General features: G+C 52.8%; 1 protein-coding gene across 5 annotated transcripts in view; it reads left to right on the forward strand.

Moving 5' to 3' along the window:
- FAM110A (family with sequence similarity 110 member A) overlaps positions 1–23,973 on the forward strand; it is a 201,848-nt gene extending 177,875 nt beyond the window's left edge. For 2 of the 5 annotated variants that reach the window (XM_075563852.1, XM_075563855.1), the window contains one exon: positions 22,400–23,973. In XM_075563852.1, the coding sequence (XP_075419967.1) occupies positions 22,498–23,385 (888 nt within the window). In that variant the 5' untranslated portion in view covers positions 22,400–22,497 and the 3' untranslated portion in view covers positions 23,386–23,973. Of the gene's footprint in view, positions 1–9,783; positions 9,938–9,963; positions 10,984–22,399 lie in introns of those variants that run through there. The other 3 variants (XM_075563853.1, XM_075563851.1, XM_075563854.1) reach the window with 3 other exon arrangements.

Genomic DNA, 23,973 nt, shown 5'->3' on the forward strand with positions numbered 1-23,973 from the left:
CAGGGAACAAGGAGGTGGTGGGAGGACAGGCTGCAATTCAATGCTGTCCTGGGGGTGGGGGGCGGGGTGGATTGCACAGAGCAGGGTCAGGAGAAAGGGGTCTTAAGTGCCCCTTCTGGGCTAAGCTGCCTGTTCCGTCTGCCTCTCAAGACTGTGCACACATACCCTGTGTTAGTCTGGGTAGACTAGAGAAACAAATCCATACACACGCATATGTGTATAAGAGAGTTTTTTATCAAGGGTCACTGTACATTAAGAAAGCATCCTAGTCCAGTCCAGTCCAAGTCCTCAAGTCCAATATTAGCCCATATGTATGATATCAATCTACAAAATCCTCTTCAGACTCACGAAACACATGCAATGACACCAAATGCAGGAGGATCACAGGCCAGGGGGTAGCAAATCTTTGGACCCAGTGGCGTAAGCATCTCGGCGCTGGCAGGGGTCTCATGTGGCTGCTCCAGCACCCAGGGCTGCATCAGGGGAGGTCCATGTGGCTTCTCCTGCTCCCAGGGCACAGGGTCTATCAGCATACCAGTGTCTTGTCAGTAGAGCATTTCCAAGGGAGTGAGCAGAGAGAGAGAGTGTCTCCCGCCTACAAGAAGGAATACCGTATTTCCCAGAATTCTCAGGAGAAGGCCCTACCCACACAGAGGCCTCATTGGCCATGATCCGATTGACAGACTAGACTCCATTCTCTCGAATTGACACCTGATTATGTAGCTACCACACCACCCCCACATGTCCGGGTCAAAGGCATGAGGACTCCATTCCCCTCATCTGTTGGGTCTGACAGTTGGGCAGCTGTTCTGCCTCTGCCTAGAATAGAATCCAATCCTAAGAGCAGAACTCCAGTGCCCCTGTGGCTTGTGGATGATGTTCGTCAAGGAGATAACCTTGATCTCTGTGGTAGTTGGATGGTGTTAAGGACAGACTCCTGGCTAGGGGTGGAGGCAACATTGTCAATCGAGTGGTAGCTTGATGACACCTCCTTGGGGGTGTGGCCTGTTGTCAGAGTGAGGGATGCTGGGGACTGCCTCTGTTTCTGCTCCTGCGCCTTCTCTTCTGCTGGAGCTCTGCTGCCGACCCCAAGAGCTGCCAGTGCTGTCAGTTCGCCCAGACTTGGGATTCATGACACTGTGTGCCCACCAGCCTGTGATCTTTCGGCTTCCTGGTTCACCATCTGCCTCACAGGCATGCAGCTATGTGAGTCTGAAGAGGGACTTGTGGACTAGCATCGAACTTGTGGACGTGACTTGGACCGGCCTGAGACTGGCTGATAGGATATGATGGAATTACCAAGGGGTGACTTCCAAGCCTAGGCCATCGGACTCATCGCCACTCCCACTTTTGCCAGTTCAGAGGGAAGCCAGCTGCCACGTCATGGAGACCCTCAAGCTGCCCTGTGGAGAAACCCACGTGCCAAGTCACACCAGCTTGTCAGCCATGTGCATTGCCTACCCCTGTCAAGCCTTTAGCTAAGACTTCATGGAAGGTCCATGCCAAATCCTACCCAAGTCCTTGTCCAATGGAAACTTTGTTTGGGAGAGGGAACAACGAGTGTTGTTGTGTTACGCTACGACACTCTGATGATTTGTCAGCAGTATTACACAGCACAAGGAGCTCTGATCGCAAAGGGGGCTACAAATCACAAGGTCAGCGGTGGGAAACCACCAGTCACTCGGGTGGGTGGGGGGTGAGGTGAATGAGGCTCTCGACTCCTGTAAAGAGCTGCCGTCTCAGAAACCACAGGGGTGGTTCCACCCTGTCCTGTAGCACTGCTGTACGTTGGCATCAACTTGATGGCAGTGGGTTTGGTTTGGGGTTATTGTAGAATTGTAGAATGTACTCTGACCGAATTGATTCTGACTCATAGCACTCCCACCTAGGGCTTCTGTATGAGAACAATCAACCTCCTTGTCCAAGGAGCAACAGGTTGGTTTGAACTGTTGACCTTGTAGTTAGCAGCCCCATATCTAAGCCATAACACCATCTTAACAACACAAATGCACCCCACTAAACCCAAGTTAAATGTGTCCCCGACTCAAGGTTTTGGTTTGATCACTTTGTACCTGGAGACTTTTACCAATTCTAGTGCCCAGGCTGCCACTCCGGCCGGTGACATCTGTATCTCTGGGGACCAAGGATTAGACTCACTGGGAGGGTTCCCACTAGACATTCGGCGATCAACTCAGGCAGCTTCACAGACCCTCCCCCGGGCTGGGTGTCTCCCCAAACTCCCACAGCCCCATGTGCCAACCCACCCGTGCCTGTGGACATCCTGGGCTTCCTGCATGCTTTATGACTATCCCCCCCCCCCAAACTAGGATATGGGTAGGAGACCTGGTGGCATGGTGGCTATGCATTGGGCTGCTAACTGCAAGGTCAGCAGTTCAAAACCACCCGCTGCTCCGTGGGAGAAAGGCGGGGATTTCTCAGAAACTCACAGGGGCAGTTCCACCCTGTCCTGTAGGGTTGCTGTGAATCAGCATCAATTCAGTCTATGGCAGTGAGAGAGGTAGGGGGTCCCAGGAGAGCTGAGGTTTCTGGTGAATCCTTCCAAGGAGGTTCAGATGTAAGCAAACACACCGAGCTCCCTTTAAATGAAACAGAACAAACCAGAGCCCAGTGCCGGAGCGGGCACAGGTGACAGAGAGGTGACTTCCAGGGCTGATTTCATCTCAGTTTCGAGCTGAGCGGAGAGCAAACTGCCAAGGTCAGGCTTCTGGAAGGGACAAGCCGCACACCCTGGACGAGCCACCCGTCTGTCAACAGGCAGCTGTTTTTGTTCCACAAGTGCTGGGTCAAGAGAAGGCCAGGAGGCTCCCTCAGCTCTGGGTGCTGTTAACGACAGCTTGTCCTTGTTCTGCATCTTCCACCCTGGTTGGCGGAGGGCAGGGCCTGGGATGTTTTCAAGCACTCTGTAATGGCACCTGGTGCTGAGCAAATCCCTGAAGGAGACTCCGTCCATGTGGGATTGGCGTGCTAAGATGCCCGGAGTCCTAGGAGAACTCGGCACCCGGACAGCATTCCTTCAGCCTTGGTTTGCTTCGCTCTCTTCGTCTGGGAAATAAACCTCCAGTGTTTGCCTTCTGCTTGGCTGCTGTGCTTGCTGTCGGCCTAAGGTCATTCCGGACAGAGGGACGCTTTGAAGAGGCAAGGGTCAGCTGGGCCTTTATCCAAGCATCTCAGAGATCTCCCAACCCCTGATTCAAGTTGTACAACATCTCAGAGAAGAATTGGACCACAGCACAAGAGTTATGATTCCTGTTTTAATAACGGGGATGGGGGGGGTGGGGGGAGGGCCCGGGTTGGGAGGGACTAGCCATGAGCTCACAGCTCAACATCTGCTGGACCCCACTCTGCGCAAACCATCAGCTTTGTGTTAGTCCAGGTTGACCAGAGAAACAAATCCATAGACGCTCATGTGCATATAAGGAAGAGCCTATATCAAAGAGTAATTGTATATTGAGAAAACATCCCAGCCCAGTCCAGATCAAATGCAATGTGTCCAATATTAGCCCATGTGTCCGATACCAGTCTATAAATTCCTCTTCAGACTCAGACAACCCGGACTAACACAATATCCAAGAATAAATGTGCTTTAGGAAAACACTCCGGCCCAGTCCCGATCAAGTTCATAAGTTCGATATTCGCCCACAAGTCCGCTGTTAGCCCTTATGTCTGATACTAGTCCATAAATTCTTTCACAGACTCACGCAGCACATGGAATGATGCCGAAAGCAGGAAGATCAAAGGCCAGTGGGTGGAAAGTCTTGTGGAAGCATCTCAGCACCGACATGGCTCTCCATGTGGCTCCTCCAGCTCCAGGACTATGGCTGCCATCAGCATAGTTTCTTGTGGCTTGCCAACAGAATGTGAGGCAGAGAGAGTGGGTCTAGCCTGCAGTGAGCTATTTATCTCCGTAGTGCCTCCAAACGAGGTCACCAAGCTGCGACCTGATTGACAGGCTAAACTCCACCCCTTCACTCTTCATCGGCTCAAGTTGACATCAGAGTATGTAACTACCACAACTCCTTCCCCTGGTCTCAGATGATAGGCAGGTGGCTTTGAGCCTTTGGGGTTCTGGTTAAGAGGACCTTGAGATGGGGCCCTATTAGTTTGGGTTTAGTGGGATGTATTTCTGTTGTTAAGGAGCCTCGGTGGGACTGCAGTTTAGATGTTTGGCTGTTAACTGCAGGGACAGCAGTTCAAATCAACCAGTTGCTCTTTAGACAAAAGATGATGCTCTCTGTTCCCGTACAGATTTACAGGATCCGGAACCTTATGTCAGGGTTGCTGTAGTTGGAATTGACTCTACGGGAGTGCATTGGAGAACATTCTATAATAGCCAAAAGCCAAACTCATGGTCATGGAGGTGATTCTGACTTTTAGGGACCCCATAGGAAGGGGTAGAACTGCCTTCGTGGGCTTCTGAGACTAACTCTTCACCAGAGTGACTGGTGATTTCCAACTACTGACCTTTATTATTAATTATTATTATTAATGATAATTTTACTGGGAGGCGCTTACAAATCTTATAGCCATCCACTTGTACATATGTTGCCATCAACATTTTCCAAACATTTTCCTACTATTTGAGCCCTTGGTGTCAGCTTCTCTTTTTCCCTCCCTCCCCCTCCCTCCCACCCTGGTGAATCCTTGACCAATTATCTATTATTATTGTTATTTCGTGTCTTACACGGTCCGTTGTCTCCCTTCACTCACATTTCTGTTATTCGTCCTCCTGGGGTGGGCTATATATTCCAACCTTGTGATGGGTTTCCCCTTTCTTCTCCTCCCCCAACCTCCCTACCCCCATGATATCGTTACTCCAACTACTTTTCCTGAGGGCTTCCAAAATAAACAATTATATCGATGTGAAAGAGGGATGTTGGAGTGAAGACCCAAATTCCAATATATAGAAAATTGGACATCCCCCCACAGAAGGGTTATAAGGAAGGGATGATTCAATGAGGGTGCAGTGTGGCACCAACAAAACACACATCATTCCTCTAGTTCCTGAATGCTTCCTCTCCCCACTACCATGACCAAGTTTACCTTAAAAATCTGGCTAGACCAGAGTACACACATTGGTACAGATAAGAGTTCTCGACACATGGAGTTCAGGACAGCTAAACCCCTCAGGAACAGTAGGTGTAGGGATATACTGACCTTGTGGTTAGCAGCCCCACATGTAATCCAGTGTGTCACTAGCTCGCCCCCCCAAACACCTGATCTATAAGGCATACTCTCCATTGCAGTGGACTCTGTGGCAGAGGGTCCACTTATGTTTCTTTTTGTCACTTTTGTGAATAGTTAAATTGTTACTACCTGGCCTGGTAAGTAGTCACTTCTGTGAATAAATTGTTACTAACTGGCCTGTTAGTAGTCATTTTTGTGAACAGTTAAATTGTTACAAACTGGCCTGGTAGGAGAATGGTTTCCAGGAATCCCTTTTCCTCTAGAATGGTTATTGGACAGGATGAGACTAGGTCACAGATCATATCTCAATGTGAATCACTTTACAGCTCCAGAAACCAGAAATATTTGGGTGGGGGCTGGAAAGGCACATATAGAACCAGAAGCTAGTTCATACAAAGAATTACAGAAGCATGCCCAAACAGGTCATTGATAAATAATGTTATTTTTCTGACTTTGTAAGGTTTGTGAGAATTGCCAGAGTTTTTTTCTTTTTTAATCTAATAAGAATACACTATAGTGTGCATTTTGTATTTGTAAGTTGATAATCGTTGCTTTCAAAGAGTCCCCATCGACTGTATATAGCAGCAGGCTCCACAAAGCCTGGATCTGCCCCCGCATAGCTTTCTTGTCCGGCTTACAGGATCACATGACCCATCGTGGGCTTCCCTCGCCATTTGCCGAACAGGTCTTGCACATCTACGAAGGAATGTGACAGAGGGCTTCAGGTCACTGCCTCTGGATTCGGACCAAGTTTAATTTTCTCACCTATAAAGTAGGAATAATAATAGGATCTCTTTCTTCCCTTTGCAGTGAAGGCAAACTGATCATCTGGGGCCAGCACAGGGGTCAGTTAGTGCTACGCTCAATGTTTAGCTGGTGCTCAACAAGACACAGCCAGACTTCCTGTTCATGACCGTGTCTGTTCTGGTTTGCCTCTGATGGTTAATCCTATGTGCCAATCTGGCTGGGTCATGCTTCCCAGTATTATATAAGTGTGCCTCCTTTTGTGACCTGATGCAATTATCTTCAGTTTGGTGATTATGATGTAATTGTCCCCATTTATGTTTTAAAGGAGCCCTTGTAGTGCTGTTGAGTAAACCCTGGACTACTAGGCACAAGGTCAATGGTTCAAACCCACCAACCACTCCAAGAGAGAAAGACGAGGCTGTCTACTTCTGTAAAGATGTACAGCAGTGGTTCTCAACCTGTGGGTCGTGACCCCTTTAGGGGTCAAAAGACCCTTTCACAGGGGTTGCCTGATTCATAACAGTAGCAAAATGACAGTTGTGAAGTAGCAACGAACATCATGTTATGGTTGGGATCACCACATGAGGAACTGCATGAAAGGGTGGCGGCGTGAGGAAGGTGGAGAGCCGCTGATGAACAGTCTCGGAAACCCCGCATAGCGTTGCTATCAGTAAGGACTGATTGAATGGCCATGGGTTTGGTTTTTTGGTTTATGTGTTGTAAGAAGCCCTGGTAGCGTGGTGATTGCCTGCTGAGCTGCAAACTCAGGGGAAACTTAAACCCACCAACCACTCCTCAGGAGAGTGTCCTGGCAGTCTCCTCCATTAAGATTTACAGCCGTGGGAACCCTAACCAGGCAGTACGATTGTGTCCCAAAGGGTCCTTGTGAGTCAGACTTGACTCAAAGGCAGTGGATATAGCTGGTAGGTAATGAGGCAGGACTACCTTGCCCTTATAAGAGTTACCCCGACCGAAGCATCTGAGGTAAGGGGAGTTTCCCTGAGGGTGCGGCTGGATGCGTTGACCAAGCTCTCTCTCCTTTAGGATCATGCACCCGATTCCTTTTCATCTGAACTTCAGTTCTTGGCATGGCAACCAGCAGCCTGTTGCCTGACCCACAGATTTGGAACTTGCTAGTCTTCCTGACTGAGTGAGCTAAGTGTTAGACAACCACAAGGTCAGCATTTCAAGGGCACCAGCCCCTCTGTTGGAGCGAGATGAGGCTCTCTGCTCCTGTAAAGATGTATATTCTTGGGCTTTATGAGCCCCAATAAAAAGATTTATTAATTTAAAAGAAGATGTATATTCTTGGAACCCCTCCTGCAAAGCACCAATGGCCTTGCAGATCTGCTTTTGAAGTCCTGAGTGATTTCTCCCACAGACATTGGAAGGGAAGTTTGCGAATCAGAAGTTGGGTGGCCTTGTGAGAAGTCTAATTTCAGGAGGTGCCACAGAACCAGGCCTGTAATGATGTGGTTTCTTCACCCCTCCAGCAGAAGGAGCACTCTTGCAAGCAGCTTTTTCAGTTAGCCACTTCCTGGGTGTTTTAGCACCGGTTGATTTGCTTTGTAGGAGCCATGGTAGGGACACCTCCTCACTTACCCCCCTTTTCCTTCAGCTGGAGCTCCGTGAGCCAGAGCTGGCACTGGCCTTAGAGAGGAGCGACTACCATTTTGATATTTTTGTTTAATAAAAGTTTCTATGATTTTGTAACAATATTTTCAGACCAATTCTCATACCTATGTATGCTTTATTGGTTTTGCTCCTCTGTAGAACCCAGCCTAGGAAAATGTCCAAGCTGGAATTCAAAGTGATTGTCAGCTATTGACATACTAGAAGGTAACCCCCTTACCCCCACCACTCCACCAAATAAAATAGAAAAAAATTTCACTGGGCAGAGCTTTCGTAGTATGCATTTTTCCCAGGAGGTAAGTATGGAGTTGAAGGTTCTCTCTGGTCACAGTTAATTTTTTTCCATAAGAGCAGTTTGGCTCAAACCTGTTGTTTTGTGATGGCTGATTTAAGAGAACAGCGCGAGGCTATGAAATGTTGTTTGCCACAGAAACTGCTGTGATATTGAACACAGCTTACAAGGACAGCACTATGGGAAAAACTCAAGTGTACACGCAGTTTCCTTGTTTCAAAAAAGGTAAAATGTTGATTGATGACAAACCTCGTTCTGGATGTCTGTCAACTCTCTGAACAGATGAAAATGTCAGCTCGTAGTGCATTTGGAGTTTGTTCCAGTAGGTCAGACTGTGAATCAAGCTTTCTATTGAGAGACTCTGAAAAGAGAGGGTAACATTTTGTGATCAAAATGCCTGATTTATGGCAGATGGGGGACTGGTGTTGCCACTACGATAATACACCTGCTCACGCAGCCATCTCAGAGTGCCAGTTCTTGGCAAAGAACAGCACGCTTCTCTTGTCCCAGGTACTTTACTCGCCTGACTTAGCTCTGTGTGACTTCTTTTTGTTTCTGCAAATGAAGAGGGATATGGAAGGACAGCTATTTAATGACGTAGAAGAGGTGAAGGGAAAAAACGAGGGAGGTGCTGTCAGCTATCCAAACAGATGAGTTTGAAAAATGTTTCCAAGAATGGAATCACAGATTTGACACACATGTTAAATGAAATGGAGAATACTTTGAGGCTGATAGGTGGTTTTGTTTAAAAAAAAACAAACAAACAGCTTTGGGGAAAAAATCTAGGTTTTTTTGGGTACTCCCTTATGTATTACTCCTCCCTTGCACTCCTCCACCAGGCGTGTATACAATAGGTGCTCAACAATTGACCATACAATGAGGGTGAAGGCCACCAGCCAGAAAACAAAGGCACCACCACTAGCAGTTAAAGAAGTGACCCCAACTTATTCTAACCTTTATTTTTTTAAGTGTTTTATTTTTCTTGGCATTTTTAAGTGTTGGGAATTTGGAAATTTCACAAAAGCAGGAGGGAGAAATTAACTGCTATTACATATTATATATGTATGCATATGTTATCTTAGTTATGCACAGAATGTATAGGTATGTATAGGTATCTTAGTTATGCACAGAATATGTTTGCTGTACAGTGTTAGGAAACATGTTTTAAATTGAATACATCCTTTGCTTGCATCTGGAAATGTCTTTTGCCTTGAAAAGTCTTTTCTCGACCCCATATTTAGATGCACGCCTCCTAGTCTTCATCAGAAAGTGGGGATCATTAAAGGCACTATTTGATCTCAGCGGCCTATGGTGAGCAGGGAAGGAGTTGTCCTCCCAAGCCGCCTGGTAAAGCCATCTCTTATTATCCCATAGGGTGGATTTATTAACCAGTCCCTTTCCCACAGGTCCCACTCTTTTGCCAGGGGGCCCAACCCTGGGCTATATTAATCTGATCACATGTTGATCACTTTCTAAGCACAAATTAACGCACAGTTGAAAACGAACCCATTCTTCACTACACAGCTGAAGTGAATTGCCTGGGGCACAGAGCAAAGTCCGGGCCGGAAACAGCCCAGAGGCTCCGACTGGGGTTCCTTTGGGGGGCTGGGGTGGGGTGGGGTGCGACCCGGAGCAAGAGGAGGCGAGGAGGGAAGAGGAAAGGACAGAGCTAAGCACCCTGGCCACCGCCACCGCCGGAAGAACGTGCGGCGCGACGGGCGGGCAAGGGGCGGGGCTGCCGCATCGCGGCTCCCTGGTCGGGAGGGCGACGCTACCTCGTCGCTAGGCAACCCGAGCGGCGCGACGTTCGAACGGAAACGGGGGACCAATCGGGACGTCCGGGGCGAACCATTCCGGCGGCGGCGGCGGGGGCGGCGCGGTGCTCGCGGGCGGCGCGCTCACTTCCCCTTCCGCGGCTCGCGGGATCCGGGGTCCTCCGGCTCTCGGGCGCAGGACGCGGCTCCGGGAGCCCCGAGGGCTGGCGCCTCCCGGGCCGCCTTGGCTCGCAGCTCGCCGCCTCTCCACGGCCCGCACCCAGGGGCGAGGACTCGCGAGCTCCAGGTGAGGGCGCGGGTGGGCCGGGGCGCCAGCCCGGTCCTAGCGGGGGCCAGTGTCCACGGAGCGCCTGCCCTTTGCGTCCAGGAGGAGGGGTTTCCGCGTGTCCCCGAGGAGCACGCGGAGGCTGCGAGAGTCGAGTGGCCCAGACCGGAAAGGTCTGGCGGCGGCGAACGAGTTCCCTTTGCGGAGACCCAGATGGCAGCTCGTGATCACTTCCGTCGCCTCTGAGAGGAGGCCCGTGGAGCCCTGACCGGCTCACCACCTCCGGGTATTTGTCACCCGTTGCCCAGTGCCCATTCGGGCATCTTCTGGCCTCAGGGTGAATTCCAGAGCTGCCTTTCTCAGAGGGCCTAATTAGGAGGGCGCACCAGTGGTTTTTCTGGGCTAGAGGTGGGGGGGATATTGGCTGGCCTTGGGGGCTCTGCCCCAGGTGGTGGCGATGGGAGAGAGGGACAGCCCTTAGAGCCAGGCCCTTGTCACCAGAGGCAGGAGTTGGACTGCAGGCCCTGGACCCTACACAGGCCCCACCCCACCCCCTTGGTTGCCATTAGATGCTATTACTATCCTTTCCCTGGGGGAAACTGAGTTCCTAGATTTTAGGCCCCTTACCCAGAGTCACACAGTCAGCTTAGACGCTGGTGGGGTTGACTCCAATCAGTTTGGCTTCAGTCTTTGAATCCTGGACGCTTAGACTCAGACCAGGGGCATCAGAACATTCCTAGAAAAATTAATGGGTCATCTGAGAAAGCCTTGAATCTGCACGGAATAAGTGCTTGTCCTTTCCCATCCCTCTGGTTTTGGGGAGAGGCGCTCAGGGACAGGGGGAACCAAATCATGCAGGCGTGCATGCCTTAATTCTTCCAGCGTGCATTTATTGACTTCACAGCCTTGCGGAGGCGTCCCCAGCATTCGCCCAGGAACCCAGCCCAGAGAACGTGGTGGGTCGTTGGTTACCCGTTGGCCTGCTAGCTGCTCATTCTGTGGGAGAAAGAGGAGGAAAGCTTTGCCGTGCCGGAACCCCTGGGGGCAGTTCTTCTCTGTCCTATAAGGTAACCTTGGCCTTGAGCTTGGAGTGAGAGCTGCCCTCTCCCCTTCACTTATTAGCCAGGTTATCATCTTCCCCTTTGGGATGTGCTGCAGGGCAGAGCTAGGGTCAGGCCAAGAGGCCCTCCATCGGCAGTCCAAAATCAAGAGGTGGGGGGACCTCCAAACTCAAGTAATTAAGAGAAGCACGATTTCAGAGAAACATTCTTTAAAATGAAAGTTAATGCAAAGGAAAACCAAAGCCCCTTCAATCAGTGTTGAACAAACCACCACTGCCACAGGATTCGTGTGCCAAGCCCTGGAGGAAAACCTGTGCGTCTCATCAGACACCTGATACAAATCCTTACCTGTTCAAATGTCAGCTTCCAGTGTGACGAGGATCTCAGTGAGCGGGCGAGGACTGTGGAGAGTTTATCTGGGGCCCCAGGCTCCTCTGAGGGAGGGCTGAAGGTTGGGGTCGTTTTACCAGGAAAACAGTGGTGGGCTGCTGAGAACAGTCCCTGCAGAGGGCCTAGTCCTGAGATGGGGAGCAGCCTGAAGAGGGTGGTGCTGTGGCCAGGAAGAGAAGGAGAGGTGCCCAAGGCAGGCCAGAGTACTGTCCTGTCATTTGGACCATTTGAGGTCAAAGGCTCATGAGAAAATACAGGACACATTGTGGGGCCGGAGACCTGATTGCCTGTGTGACTTCACAGGTCTCTGGGGCCCTCTCCGGGCCTCAGTTTCCCCATCTATTCAAGATCACATCGTGCTGTGCTTCCGGATGTGGTGGGGTGGTGGGGGCAGATGCAGGAAAAAAATGTTTCTAGGGTTGAGGTGATGGGAGACCCAGGGGGGAGACAGAACCAGGCCACATGCCTCTGGGCTGACTGCTTTCTTCTGGGGAGCTTGGGGGTCTTGGGGTCTGGACAATGGCAGCCAGGGATGGACCCAGAATCAATGCCAGGGGGCTACTGATCAGCAGCTACCCTAGGGACAGGCTGTCAGTGCCACCCTTGCTGGCCAGAGGCCCCTCATCCCATCCCGTCCTCGATAGAGCATTCATGGAGAGCGGAGGGGTCAGCCTGCAGAGGACTCATTCTGAGAGAGAAACAAGGCCTGTCATTAAAGTTAGCCTACAATTAAGAGTGTGCGGGTGGATATATTTCCTTTCTATTGTGGTCAAAAAAGAAAAAGCACTTAACATTTGCCGTTTGAACCCTTTGTACAGTTTAGGACGCGTCAGTGGCCTTAGGTTCACCACGTTGGGCAACCTTGCCACCATCCAGTTTCCAAAGTTTTCATCATCCTTGGCAGAAACTCACAACCATTAAGCCATAGCTCCTCCCCTCCCACCCGCCCCCGCTAACCACTAATAAACCAATAAAGCACCAATGTGCTTTTCTCGCTACGCGTTTGCCTGCGCTAGATATTTCAGCGGGACCCTACAGTACTTGACCTTTCGTGTCTGACTGCTTTCGCACCGCATACTGCCTCCAGGGTTCATCTGTGTTGTCACATGCCCCAGCCATGCATTGCTCCTCATGGCTGAATGATAGCGCTTCATGTGTGGATGCCACATTTTGTGTATCCGTTCATTTGACGGTGGCCCCGAGTTGCTCCCAGCCTTTGTTGATTATGCCTGGGGCTCCGTGCACCCCGAGGGTCGGGTCTCTGCGTCTCTGCTTCCACGCTCTTTGGATATGTTTGAACGCCTAGGGATGGGATTGCTAGGTCAGAAGATGGTTTCTGTGTTTTGTTTGTGGCACTCTTCCACTGTGGAAACACCATTTGATAATTCTGCAGGCTCCAGGTTAATCCCATCCGTGCCGACACGCGGCTGCTTTCTGATAATGACCGCCTCAACCAGGACACCCAACCAAACTCACTGCTGTCGTAGCAATTCTGACTCACTCTCAGTGACCCTGTAGGACAGGCACTGCCCCTTGCACTTTCCAAGGGTGCATCTTTGCAAGAGCAGACAACTTTGTTTTTCGCCTGGTGCGCTGCTGGTGGCCTTGAACCTCAGACCTTGCCTTTGGCCACCCAATGCCCAACCATTTGGTCGTCTTTAATTTTTTCCAGTGGTGCTTTTATAGTTTTCAGTGTACCGCTAATCCTTCACGTCCCTGGTTAAATTTACTCCTGGGGACTTTATTCTTTCAGAGCCGGTTGTAAAATTGAATTGCCTTAATTTCCTTTGTTCAAATCACTCATTGCCGATGCATAGAAACCCCACTGATTTGTGTGTGTGTGTGTGTGTGTGTGTGTGTGTACCCCGTATCCTGCTCCTTTGCTGAATTCACTTATTAGCTCTACTGGGTTTATTGTGAGTCCTGTGGAGGTTCGCTTACTTATTTACATAAGTGTTGTGTAACCAGAGCTTTTTGCCACCCCAAACAGAAACTCTGTACCTGTGAAGCAATAACTCCCCAACCCACCCCTCCTCCGAGCCCCTGGTAATCTCTCATCTCCGGTGTCTCTGTGTGTTTCCCTAGCTAAATATTTCCTCGAACTCACTGTCCTGGAGTCAGTGTTGACTCACAATGACCCTGTCGGTTTCCACGACTGTAACTGTTTATGGAAATCGAAAGCCCACTCTTGCTCCTGCAGAGCTGCTTGTGGTTTTGAACTGTCGACCCTGCCGTTTGCAACCCAGCATTGCAACCACTACCCCACCAGGGCTGCATATAAGTGGACTCATGTTCTACATATTTCATAGAAGTGGAGTATTTATTCTTTTGAGTCTGGCTTATTTTCGCTTCTGTGGAGCTTCGCGACTGAATACTGTACCGTTGGGTAGATAGAACCATTTTGTGTTTGTCTGTCTGTCTGTCGGCGGGCACTTGGGCTGTGTCCCATTTCTTGGTTATCGTGGACAGTGCTGTAGCAAACGCAGGTGTCCACGTGTCGGTTTGGAGTCCCTGCTTTTGCTTTTGGGGCTTACACCTTCAAGTGGAATTGCTGGGCCACAAGGTAATTCTATACTTAATTTTTTCCCGGAGGAAGTTAACTCCCATTGTGCATTTGTTGCGTCTGTCCTGGGGGGAAGGAGTCCTTGCAAGGCCATGACTAAGTGCTTAGCAGCTAACAGAAGGTCAGCAGTTTGCACCCAGCAGCCGCTCTGCAGAGAGAGCCGTGGCAGTCTGCCGTCCAGATTGACCACCTTGGAAACCCTCGGGGGACGGTTCTACTCTGTCTCCCCGGGGGTCTTTGAGTCAGAATGGATTCAATCGGGACAGATTTGTTTTGCTTTTCACTCAGACCATCTCTAAGTTGGTTGTCTTCTCTGGAGCTTTGTTCCAGCTTCTCTGTCACAATGACAGGTGCCATCCCCTGTCTCAGCTGCCCCACTTCCAGGCTCTTCTTGGCAGAGCGACAGGGGTGCAGTGTCACTGCAGCCTGGTTTGTGACAGGAGGGGCTGGACACATACTCATACTGGGTGGCGCAGACAGTGAATGTGCTCAGTTACTGATAGAAAGGTTGCTTTTTTGGGTCTGCCAGAAGAAAGGCTTGGCTGTTTACTTCTGAAAAGGAGCCGAGACCCACTCCAGAGACTCAGGCCCCCAGGAGTGGGAGTGGGCCCAGCGGCACCTGGTACTGATGCACACACCCTGCGGGCAGATGTGAAAAAGGAGGGGGCTGCTGGTGGTGGCTGCTGTTTATGTAGGAGCCCTGGTGGCACTATTGGGTAAGCGCTGGGCTGCTAGCCACAAGGTCGGCAGTTCAGACCCACCAGCTGCTCCTTGGGGGGAACAATGAGGCTCTGTGTTCCCATTAAAGATTTACCGTATCAGACACCCTGTAAGGGTCTCTGAGGAGGCATCCACTGATGAGAACTTGGTGGCAGCGGCCGCTTTTTTACGAAGGGATGTAGCTTTAAGGACCTCATGCGTCATCAAGACACAAGCGCGAGGTTGAAGGCAGTGCTCACAGTCCGTTGCCAATTGTGTTTAAGAAAAAAAGAGAGAGGAAATAGATCTGTCCAAACTCGCTCATATTTGCCTGGGCTTTCCCAGGAAGCACACAGTCACCTTGTCACAGAGGTGCCTGCGGGGAGGGGAGCGGAGGGGTTTGATCAGGGCCAGCAGAGGTGGCTTGTTTTGCCTTCCCTCTCATATAAAACAACCACACTCGCTTCCCTCAAGTCAATGCTGGCTCCAGGCAACCTTACAGAGCAGTGGAGAACGGCCCCCATGGGTTCCTGAGACTGTAACTCTTTACGGGATTGGAAAGCTTCCTCTTTCTTCTTCAGAGCAGCTGGTGGGTTTGAACTGCCAACCTCATGGTTAGCAACACTATGCCACCAGTGAGCCATGTGTTTCCCAATTGAAAAATGGTCTTCAAGGGTGCTTGAAAAAGTTTGTGGAATGAAAAGATAATGGGACTTTCAGAAGGTCCCCTCCGTAGGTGATCACTCGACTTGTATCCTGTGTTGAATTGTGAGATCCAGGGCCCTGCCTCAGAGTACAGGCCAGGGCAGAGACAGTCCTGGGTGGTGGTGGGGTGGTGGTGGTGGTGGCCTTGGCTTGGGGTCGGCCTCAGCTGCCACCATCCCCATCCTCTGTGCCAGGCCCTTCCCTGAGCTTTGCATGTACCTCTCACTGGTCTCCACCAAAAGTCCCTTTCCTCCTGTTATTTAAGGTGCAGGCGGAAGCCTGGAGAGTGAAGCTGGTAGAGGCAGGCAGCTGGTGGGCCAGCCAAGAGCTCGCTGCCCTCTCCTGCCCACAACTCCCACCTCCAAAGCCTGTTCACCTCTCCCTTCCTGAGGCTGGTGCAAAGCACCCTGGGCAAGACTGACTCCCTGGCAGGCCTGGGGCACACTTGTTCGGGGTGACTCCAGAAATAGTGTGGGGCTGCTCTGGTCCTGGAGGGGCCCAGCTGGGTGTCTCTGACCCAGGCAGCTGGACTGAAATCGAGCTGAGCTGTGCTGACTGCCCTTCCTGCTGCCTGGAGCCTGTGTGATCCTCCTCTGGGGCGGGCGAGGGTCTTCGTCTCCCACTGTCTGGGCCAGGCTTCCACTGCAGGGAGAGAGAGAGAAACAGAAACAGGTGGAATGAAGAGGAGGAGAGGGCGAGCATGTCATGTAAACACATGAACAGAAACAAGAAAGGAGGACCATCACAAACTTCTCTCGAGCACTTGCTGTGTGCCTGTGTTTTACAGGTATGCCAAGGTCCAGGTAGGAGCTCGTGTAATCCCCTGTGCTCTGCGGGATAAGGCAGTGACTACCGTCCTCGCTTCCATCTTAGTTTCTGCTAGCTGTTTTCAAGGTGGCCCTGACTCGAGGCGACCCAGGCACATCAGAAAGGAACCCTGACCGTCCTGCGACATCCCCTGATATGTCATTGTCATCCACAGGGGTTTCATTGGCTTTTTCTTCCAAGGCAGATCGCTAGGAGCCTTTCAGCCGATTTGGGCTTTGCTATTGCTGTTACAGTTTCTGTCTTCCAAAACCAAATACCAGACTGACTGCCATCGCGTCAGTGCTGATTCATAGCAACCCTATAGGACAGGGTAGAACTGCGCCTGTGAGTTTCTGAGACTGTAACTCTCTACTGGGGAAGAAAGCCCCATCTTTCTCCCTGGGAGAGGCTGGTGGTTTTGAACTGCTGACCTTGTAGTAAGCAGCCCTACATGTAGTCATTATGCCACTGGGGAAGTAGAGAGGCCCCCGAGAGGTTTAGTCACTTGCCCAGGGTCACCCAGAGCTGGGATCGGAACCCAAGCAGCCTGGCTCTAGATTCTGCACTCTTAACCGTCATCCATGCTCCTTCCAGAGTTGCAGGGTTTTGGAGAAATGGGAGGAGCTCTGGTGGTGGAGTGGTTACAAGTTGAACTGCTAACCACAAGGTCAGCAGGTGGAAAACACCAGTTGATCTGCAGGAGAAGGGCAAGGATTTCTACTCCTATGAAGCGGTACAGTGTAGGAAACCCACAGGGGCAGTTCTGCTCGGGCCTATAGCATCACTAGGTCAGAATCACCTCGAGTGCAGTGAGGGCTTTTGAGTGGGAGGAATGTCGTCAGGGTTTGGGGTGATGAAGGTACTGGGTGATGTACTTGTTATCTCGAGCTGCTGTAAGAGAAACACTGTAAGTCTGTGGCTCTAACAAACAAGCCAGAAGTTATTCTCACCATGTAGGAGGCTCGAAGTCGGAATTCGGTACCACTAGGAGAAGGCTTGGAAGGCCCTTCCTTGCCTCCTTGATTACTCCTGGCCTGTCTTCCTGTGGCTTGGGCATCAGCCTTCTGCATCTCTTCTTCTCTGCTGGCTTGTTTGATCTCTTTGGAGATCTTAAGCATCTCCATCAGGGGTTCTCAACTTTCCTCAGGCTGCGGCCCTTTCATACAGTTCCTTGTTGTGGTGACCCGCTCCACCCGTAAAATGATTTTCATGGCTACTTCATCACTGTCATTTTGCTACTGTTATGAATCGGGTGACCCCTGTGACAGGGTTGTTCGACCCCCAAAGGCGTTGCCACCCACAGGTTGAGAACCGCAGCTCTACATGAATCCTGCTCTACATCAAATCATCACAAAGACAACCCATTCCCTAATGCGATTATAACCACAGACCGTAAAAAAACCCAGCAACCCACTGCCTGGATAGCCAGCTGATTCCAACTGATAGTCCCCATATCCACATGGGGTTGCCCAGGCTGTACATGGGAACAGAAAACCTTGTCTTTCTTCTGCAGAGCAGCTGATGGGTTTGAACCGCTGACCTTGTGGTTAGCAGTCCAACTGCTTATCGGACACCACCATCAGAGCACCTTAACTACAGGCGTTGGCATAAAAGTTAGGGTTTCCAACACATACTGTGGTGGTGGCGGGAGGGTGTGTGTGTGTGGGTAATTTCAACCCATAACAATCGTCCTGCAGGCCTCACCAAGGTTGGTGCTGTTGAGCCCTGTTTCTCTGGAGAAACTGAGGTATGGGGGAATTGTATATCTCAGCTAATCACTGGAGAAGCCAGGATTTTCCCCCCCTGGCAGGCTGGTCCAGAGCCTTATATCCCCTCTTATCCCTTATAGAGATGGCCAGAGGTGGCATTGGAGCTTGGGGTTTTCCTTGGTGGCATAGTGGGCGGTAGCTTTGGGCTGCTAACTACAGGGTCAGTTGTTCAAACCCCTCAGCCTCTCCTTGGGAGAAAAACACCAAGCTTGGAGGTTTGCCCTTCACTTTTAGGCCCATAGCTCATACTGGTTTGATCCAGAAGGGGAGACTCCTTGCCCTTGGCAGAATAGGGGACTGGAGAGGTCCAGCAACTTGCCCAGGAATACACAGTTTGACTTTGGTCTGGGGGGACCGTGCCTAAGTTGGACTCCCTAAGATGACTGGGCAAGTGACTCAGCCTGTCCCAGGCTCAGTTTTCTATTGGTTCAACAGGGATAAGAGAGACGGTGGGGGAGGGAGGGCGCGGAGCGGGCGGGGAGCACTTTCTGGTGCCTAGCGAAGAAGCTGGGGGTGATTGTGACCTGGCTTCTGGGGGATAGGCTACGGAACCCCCTTGAGCCAGGCGGTGCTGCTGTGAGGTGTGCTTTCGGGGATGGGGTATGATCGGTCCTGTTGTGTCCGTTTCCTTGCGCTCAGCCAGCTGCTACCGCGCCTGGGCCCCCGGTTGTCGCTCCTGTCTGGCGTTCCCCTTTTTGGAGTAACACCTGGGCCGGCGGGTACACCTGCCCGCGGCCGCCGGAAGTTGCGCAAACGCTAGTTACCTGAGTCCTAGGTGGGCTGGGCTGGCGGAGCTCCCGGCAGCGGCGGCGCGGACGCAGCCAGGTAGGTGCGGGACGGGGTGCCCGGTTGGGTGGGAGACGGCCGGAGCACCCCTCTATTCCCCAGAAGACGGGGACGAGGAGGGGTCTCGCTTACTGCCCTAGACCAGGACCACCGGGGTCGTGTCGTCAGCCTCCTTATTCCAGAGTCAGGCCAGCCCGGGGTCAAAGTGGGGCGGCGAGCGGATGGAGACATACTGCGCCCTTGAGCCCGCGCGGTCCGGTCCGCTCCGCCGCCATGGTCCCCAAGATTGCGTCGGGGTGGGACAGGGCAGACTAGGGATTCGAGCTCAGCCCTTCCTGCCTTTTGACGAAGCCGGCGCGGAGCCAGTGAGGAAGGGCAGACGGGCGGCTCTGGATGGCATTTGAAATTCTGTGCTAGTAGGCGGGGTTGGGACCCTGGGCTAGAAAAGAGGCTTCATCGGGCACAAGAAACAACCCCCCCCCACCCCACCCCCCGTCCACCACAACCTGGGACCCTGACTTCAACCCAGGAGCCGCAGCGCCTCTGTTTGCCCACCTGTGAAAATGGGCCTTGTTCTGGTCAACTCGCTGATGAAGCCTCTCACCTGTGCCTGCTGTCTGCTGCTGTTCCACCTCTCCAGGGTGCTTAGAGACCCCTGCGAGGGGGCGTGGTCTGCGGAGTTGGGTTGTCAAGGGAACAGTACCCTTGAGGAATGGCTGCCTTTTGGGCAGGTGCTGGGGAACATCTTTGACCTGCTTTATCTCTGCATCCTCTCAGGAACCTGGAAGCTGCTCAAGGTCTATTTTTATCTGCATTTCACAGATACGGAAATCGAGTCACTCAGAGGCGCAGTGGCTTGCTTGCGCAAGGCGTCAGTGGGTGGTGGGAGAGCCCCAGGCTAGTGGGCCACTGAGAGGTGGTGGCTCCTCAGGTCTGACTTGGCCAGGGGTTGGCACTTTGTGTGTGTGGGGTAGGGGGTGGTGGCGGGGGTTGCTGCTGGTGGTGGGGTGAGACTCCTGGACAGGCCCTGCCCATCTGACCTCCTTCCCACTGCTGCTCAATCAGAACTGCCGCCAACGGGTTGGACTGGTTTGGGAGGCAGCAGGGGTGCGGCAGAGTCTGGCTAGCATTGGGACTCATCAAGGCCTCTCTTCCTGTCTGACCTTGCCTACCAGAGGTCTCCTGGGGGTCAGCCCTGATTGGAGGGGGGGGGGGCGGGCTTCACTTTTCCCTTACTCCGACCATCCCCTCCACCCGGAGAGCACACTGCTCCCTGGCCAGCAGCCGAGCTGGAAGGGCAAATGTGCTTGCCAGGCATCCCTGGGTGGTCTGTACCTGCAAGGTTTTGAAAACGATTCTCAATGAATTTGCTTCTATTTAAGACCAGCTGTTCTCCACCTGTGGGTTGCAACCCCTTTGGGGTTCGAATGACCCTTTCCCAGGGGTCGCCTAACAGTAACAAATTGCCAGTTATGAAGTAGCAACGAAAATAATGTTATGGTCGGGGGTCACCACAACTTGAGGAACTGTATGAAAGGGTCGCGGCATTGGGAAGGTTGAGAACTCCTGCTGTAAAGGCTTACAGCATTGGAAACCCATTGGGGCTGTTCTACTCTGCCATATGGGGTTGCCTAGGGTCAGAATTGACTGTGACAGCAGTTGAGTTGTAGGGTTTTTTGTTTGTTTTTAACAACACTGCATGGACTCCTTGGGTGTGCTGCTTTCTCAGTTCACCCTTGGTTTCCCTGTTGTGAGCCTCTGGGGAAGGGGGAGAGCTGCAAGTATTTCATCGCAATGAATGTTAATGAATGTTTGTTGACTGTCTAACTATAGCGACCCTATAGGCCAGAATAGAATGGCTCCCTGGAGTTTCCACAGCTTCATCTTTTTCTCTTGGAGCAGCTGGTGGACTTGAACTCTCAGCCTTGCAGTTAGCAGCCTAACACATAACCGACTACACCACCAGGGCTCTGGAGAGGTGATAACAGAATTGACAAGCATGCCTCTCTGATGAAGTGGACACTTTTGGAATGGGGAGTGGGGAGTGGGATGAGATGAGTAACACAGCCGTCAGTGTGATAGATGAGTGCATGATTTGGTACTTGGGAGGTGGTAGGAGCCCTGGTGGCATATACATTGGGCTGCTAACTGCAGGATCAGCAGTTGGAAACGCCTCTGGTGAAAAGATAAAGCTTTCTACTCCCATAAAGAACCCCCCGGGCAGTTGTAACCTGTTGCTGTGAATCGGAATTGACACCATAGCAGGGAGCTGTGCGGGTGGTAGGTGACAGAGAGAACAAGTGGGCAGAGGTGTTGGAAGTGTGTGTGGGAAGCGTGGCCATGGCCTGTTTTATAGGGAGTCTTTGTGTTAGGTCTCAGCTCTGAGCACACTTCTTTAGGCCTCAGTTTCTCCATCTGTAAAAAGATGACAAGGACACACACCACAGTCTTCTCCACAGCCCCCCCCCCCCAAACACACACACACTGGGGCTTTCTGCGACGATGAAATGCCCAAATGTGTACTGTCCAGTATGGTGACGATAGGCCACACGTGGTACTTGACATGTGGCTAGTGTGACTTGGTAACCACATTTGTTTTTACTTCATTTAAACTGCCACCTGTGGCCATCCACTTGGACAGCGCAAGTCTAGATGGCCACAACTGTGAGCCCTCTTGGGACTCTCCTAGACATTTGCCCCGTTCCACTGTATAGAGGAGATAGCTGGGGATTTGGTGCACCGCTTTCTTCTACCCCCCCCCCCCCCCACACACACACAGGGCTCTGTGGCTCGGCCCTTCCTCCCATGCGTCATAGATGGGACCTGACTCCTGGGGGTGGGGTGGGGGGGTGGATCTGCTACGTGCCCTGCAGGGCTGTGTGATCATGGGCATTTCCAGCTCCAGGGTGACGTTTCTCCCCGCCTGCATCCGTAGATCACCGTGGACCTGGCCTTTGCCTTTCATTCTGGCAGCAGACGGGTGTCCTCACGGACTGGGCGGGGGGGGGGGGGGGGGGGGGGGTGGGGACTTTCTCACTCCTCCCCCCCTCCCTGACAAACTCTGCTCCTGCGCCTGGGGCCTGGCATGTCTAGGCGGGTGGATGGCACAGACTAGCTTCCTGCCTGGATGCATGAGGGGTGGCGGGGCTGGAGGGAAGCCTTTCGTTCAGCCCCCACCCCCAAGACCCCTGAGTCACCACCTCCCTGCATGGAGGTGAAGGGGACTGACTGGTCTAGCGGACTCGGGGCAGAACCAACCACAAAATTGCTGGATTCGGTTAAGCAAATTGCATCTGCTTCTGAGGTTTCCAGTTTCCTCCCCATCTGCAAATTGGGGTTGGTGAGAGGACTCCCCATGAGGTGGAGCCAGCTGTCCCCCCGCGGCCCCCCCCCCACCCCCGCACAGGGCCCGGGACCCACTTTGTCCCCATTAAACCTGCTTTGCAGGGCTTCTCAGCGGGGTGTGCCTCGCGCCTTTCTTTGGTCGCCGGCACCTTTTTCTTTCTGCTTTAGCAGGGGCTGGACCTGAAGAGGGCGGGGGAGTGGGCGGGGCCTTGCAACAGTTGCTTCCTGCTTGCTGATTGGCCCTCTGGGGAAGGGGCGTGGCCCTTACCTTATAATAGGGAAAGGAGGCTTCAGCCTCCCAGCGTTGGCTGAGCCTTTGTCTGTGGGTGCCTCAGCCTCTTTCTTTCCTTTCCTGCAGCGGTTGCCGGCCGTGTCGAGCTGCCAACTTTTCGCCTGGATCTATCTCCTCATCTCTCCTGACGCCTCAGGCCGAAGCCCTCGGGGTATGTAACAGCCATGCCTATGGACACGCTGGCCTCTGGGTCTCCCGCCGCCCCGGCCCTACCTTTCCGCCTGCGGACCAAGGTCCCTGGCTACCTGGGGAGGCGGCCAGCAGATGGAGGCGCTCGTAAACCCAGCGCCGTGGAGCGCCTGGAGGCGGACAAAGCCAAGTATGTCAAGAGCCTGCATGTGGCCACCACCCGCCAAGAGCCTGTGCAGCCCCTGCTGTCCAAGCAGCCCCTCTTCAGCCCCGGGACTCGTCGCACAGTGCTCACACCTAGCCGCCGAGCCCTGCCTGGCCCTGGACGCCGGCCCCAGCTGGACCTGGACATCCTTAGCAGCCTCATCAACTTGTGTGACAGCCCTGTGTCTCCTGCTGAGGCCAGCCGGCCCCCTGGGCGGGCAGACGGCCCCCGGCAGGACCTCCCAGCCACCCCTCCACGGCCATCCCTTAGCACAGCTGCAGTCCGCAGGGTGGACGTCCGCCCCCTGCCTGCCTGCTCTGCCCAACCCTGCCCATCGCCAGGCAGCGCCGCCGCCTCCAGCCCTGCGCGGCCTCCGGGCTTGCAGCGCTGCAAGTCAGACCTGAGCGAGCGCCTCTCCAGGGCAGCTGCTGACTTGGAGCGCTTCTTTAACTTCTGTGGCCTGGACCCCGAGGAGGCTCGGGGCCTGGGTGTGGCCCACCTGGCTCGGGCCAGCTCAGACATCGTGTCCCTGGCTGGACCCAGCGCTGGGCCAGGCAGCTCTGAGGGGGGCTGCTCCCGCCGGAGCTCTGCCACTGCCGAGGACCGAGCCCGCGACCGCGTCCCCTATGGCGTGTCTGTCGTAGAACGCAACGCCCGAGTGATCAAGTGGCTGTATGGGTTGCGGCAGGCCCGAGAGAGCTCGGCAGTGGAGTGCTAGGCCCCTGGACCAGGCATTTGCCACAGGACAGATGCTCCGCTCCTCGTCCACGTGCTCCTGCTCCCAGTGAACTTGTTACCCAGGCAAAGGCCCAGAGGCAGGACCAGCATCCCTCTGACAAGGACAGACCTTGGGGAAGGTTGCCTCTTGACCTTGGGTGGGCCACTCCTGCACCTCAAAATACGAGGGTTTTTGTTTGTTTGTTTGTTTGTTTGTTGACCTGTCTGTACTCTTGCTCAGTTGGTCTACTGGGGCTGGATTTGGGACACTTAGCCCTCCCTACCAAGAGCAAGGAGGCATGGCATTTCACTGGGTCCATGCCCATCTGCCCACCGGCTCGGTTTCCCCCTTCCTTCCTTGACCTCTGTCATTGTCCACTGACTTCCTCTTCCTTACCCCTTGGGTCCTGGCTCCCTGGGCACTGTCCTGGAGTGGGGGCAGGGAGGAGAGGCCTGTCTACTGTTCTCCAGGGTCCTTGGCAGTTTGGCCCAGATGGGTAGACTGCAGGAGGGACTAGCTTGGAATGGGCACTGTTCTGACTTTCCTCCCTTTGGTTAATAAACACAAAAATGCTTGTTTTTATCATGA

This window comes from Tenrec ecaudatus, chromosome 12, assembly GCF_050624435.1.
Source record: "Tenrec ecaudatus isolate mTenEca1 chromosome 12, mTenEca1.hap1, whole genome shotgun sequence".
Taxonomy (NCBI): domain Eukaryota; kingdom Metazoa; phylum Chordata; class Mammalia; order Afrosoricida; family Tenrecidae; genus Tenrec; species Tenrec ecaudatus.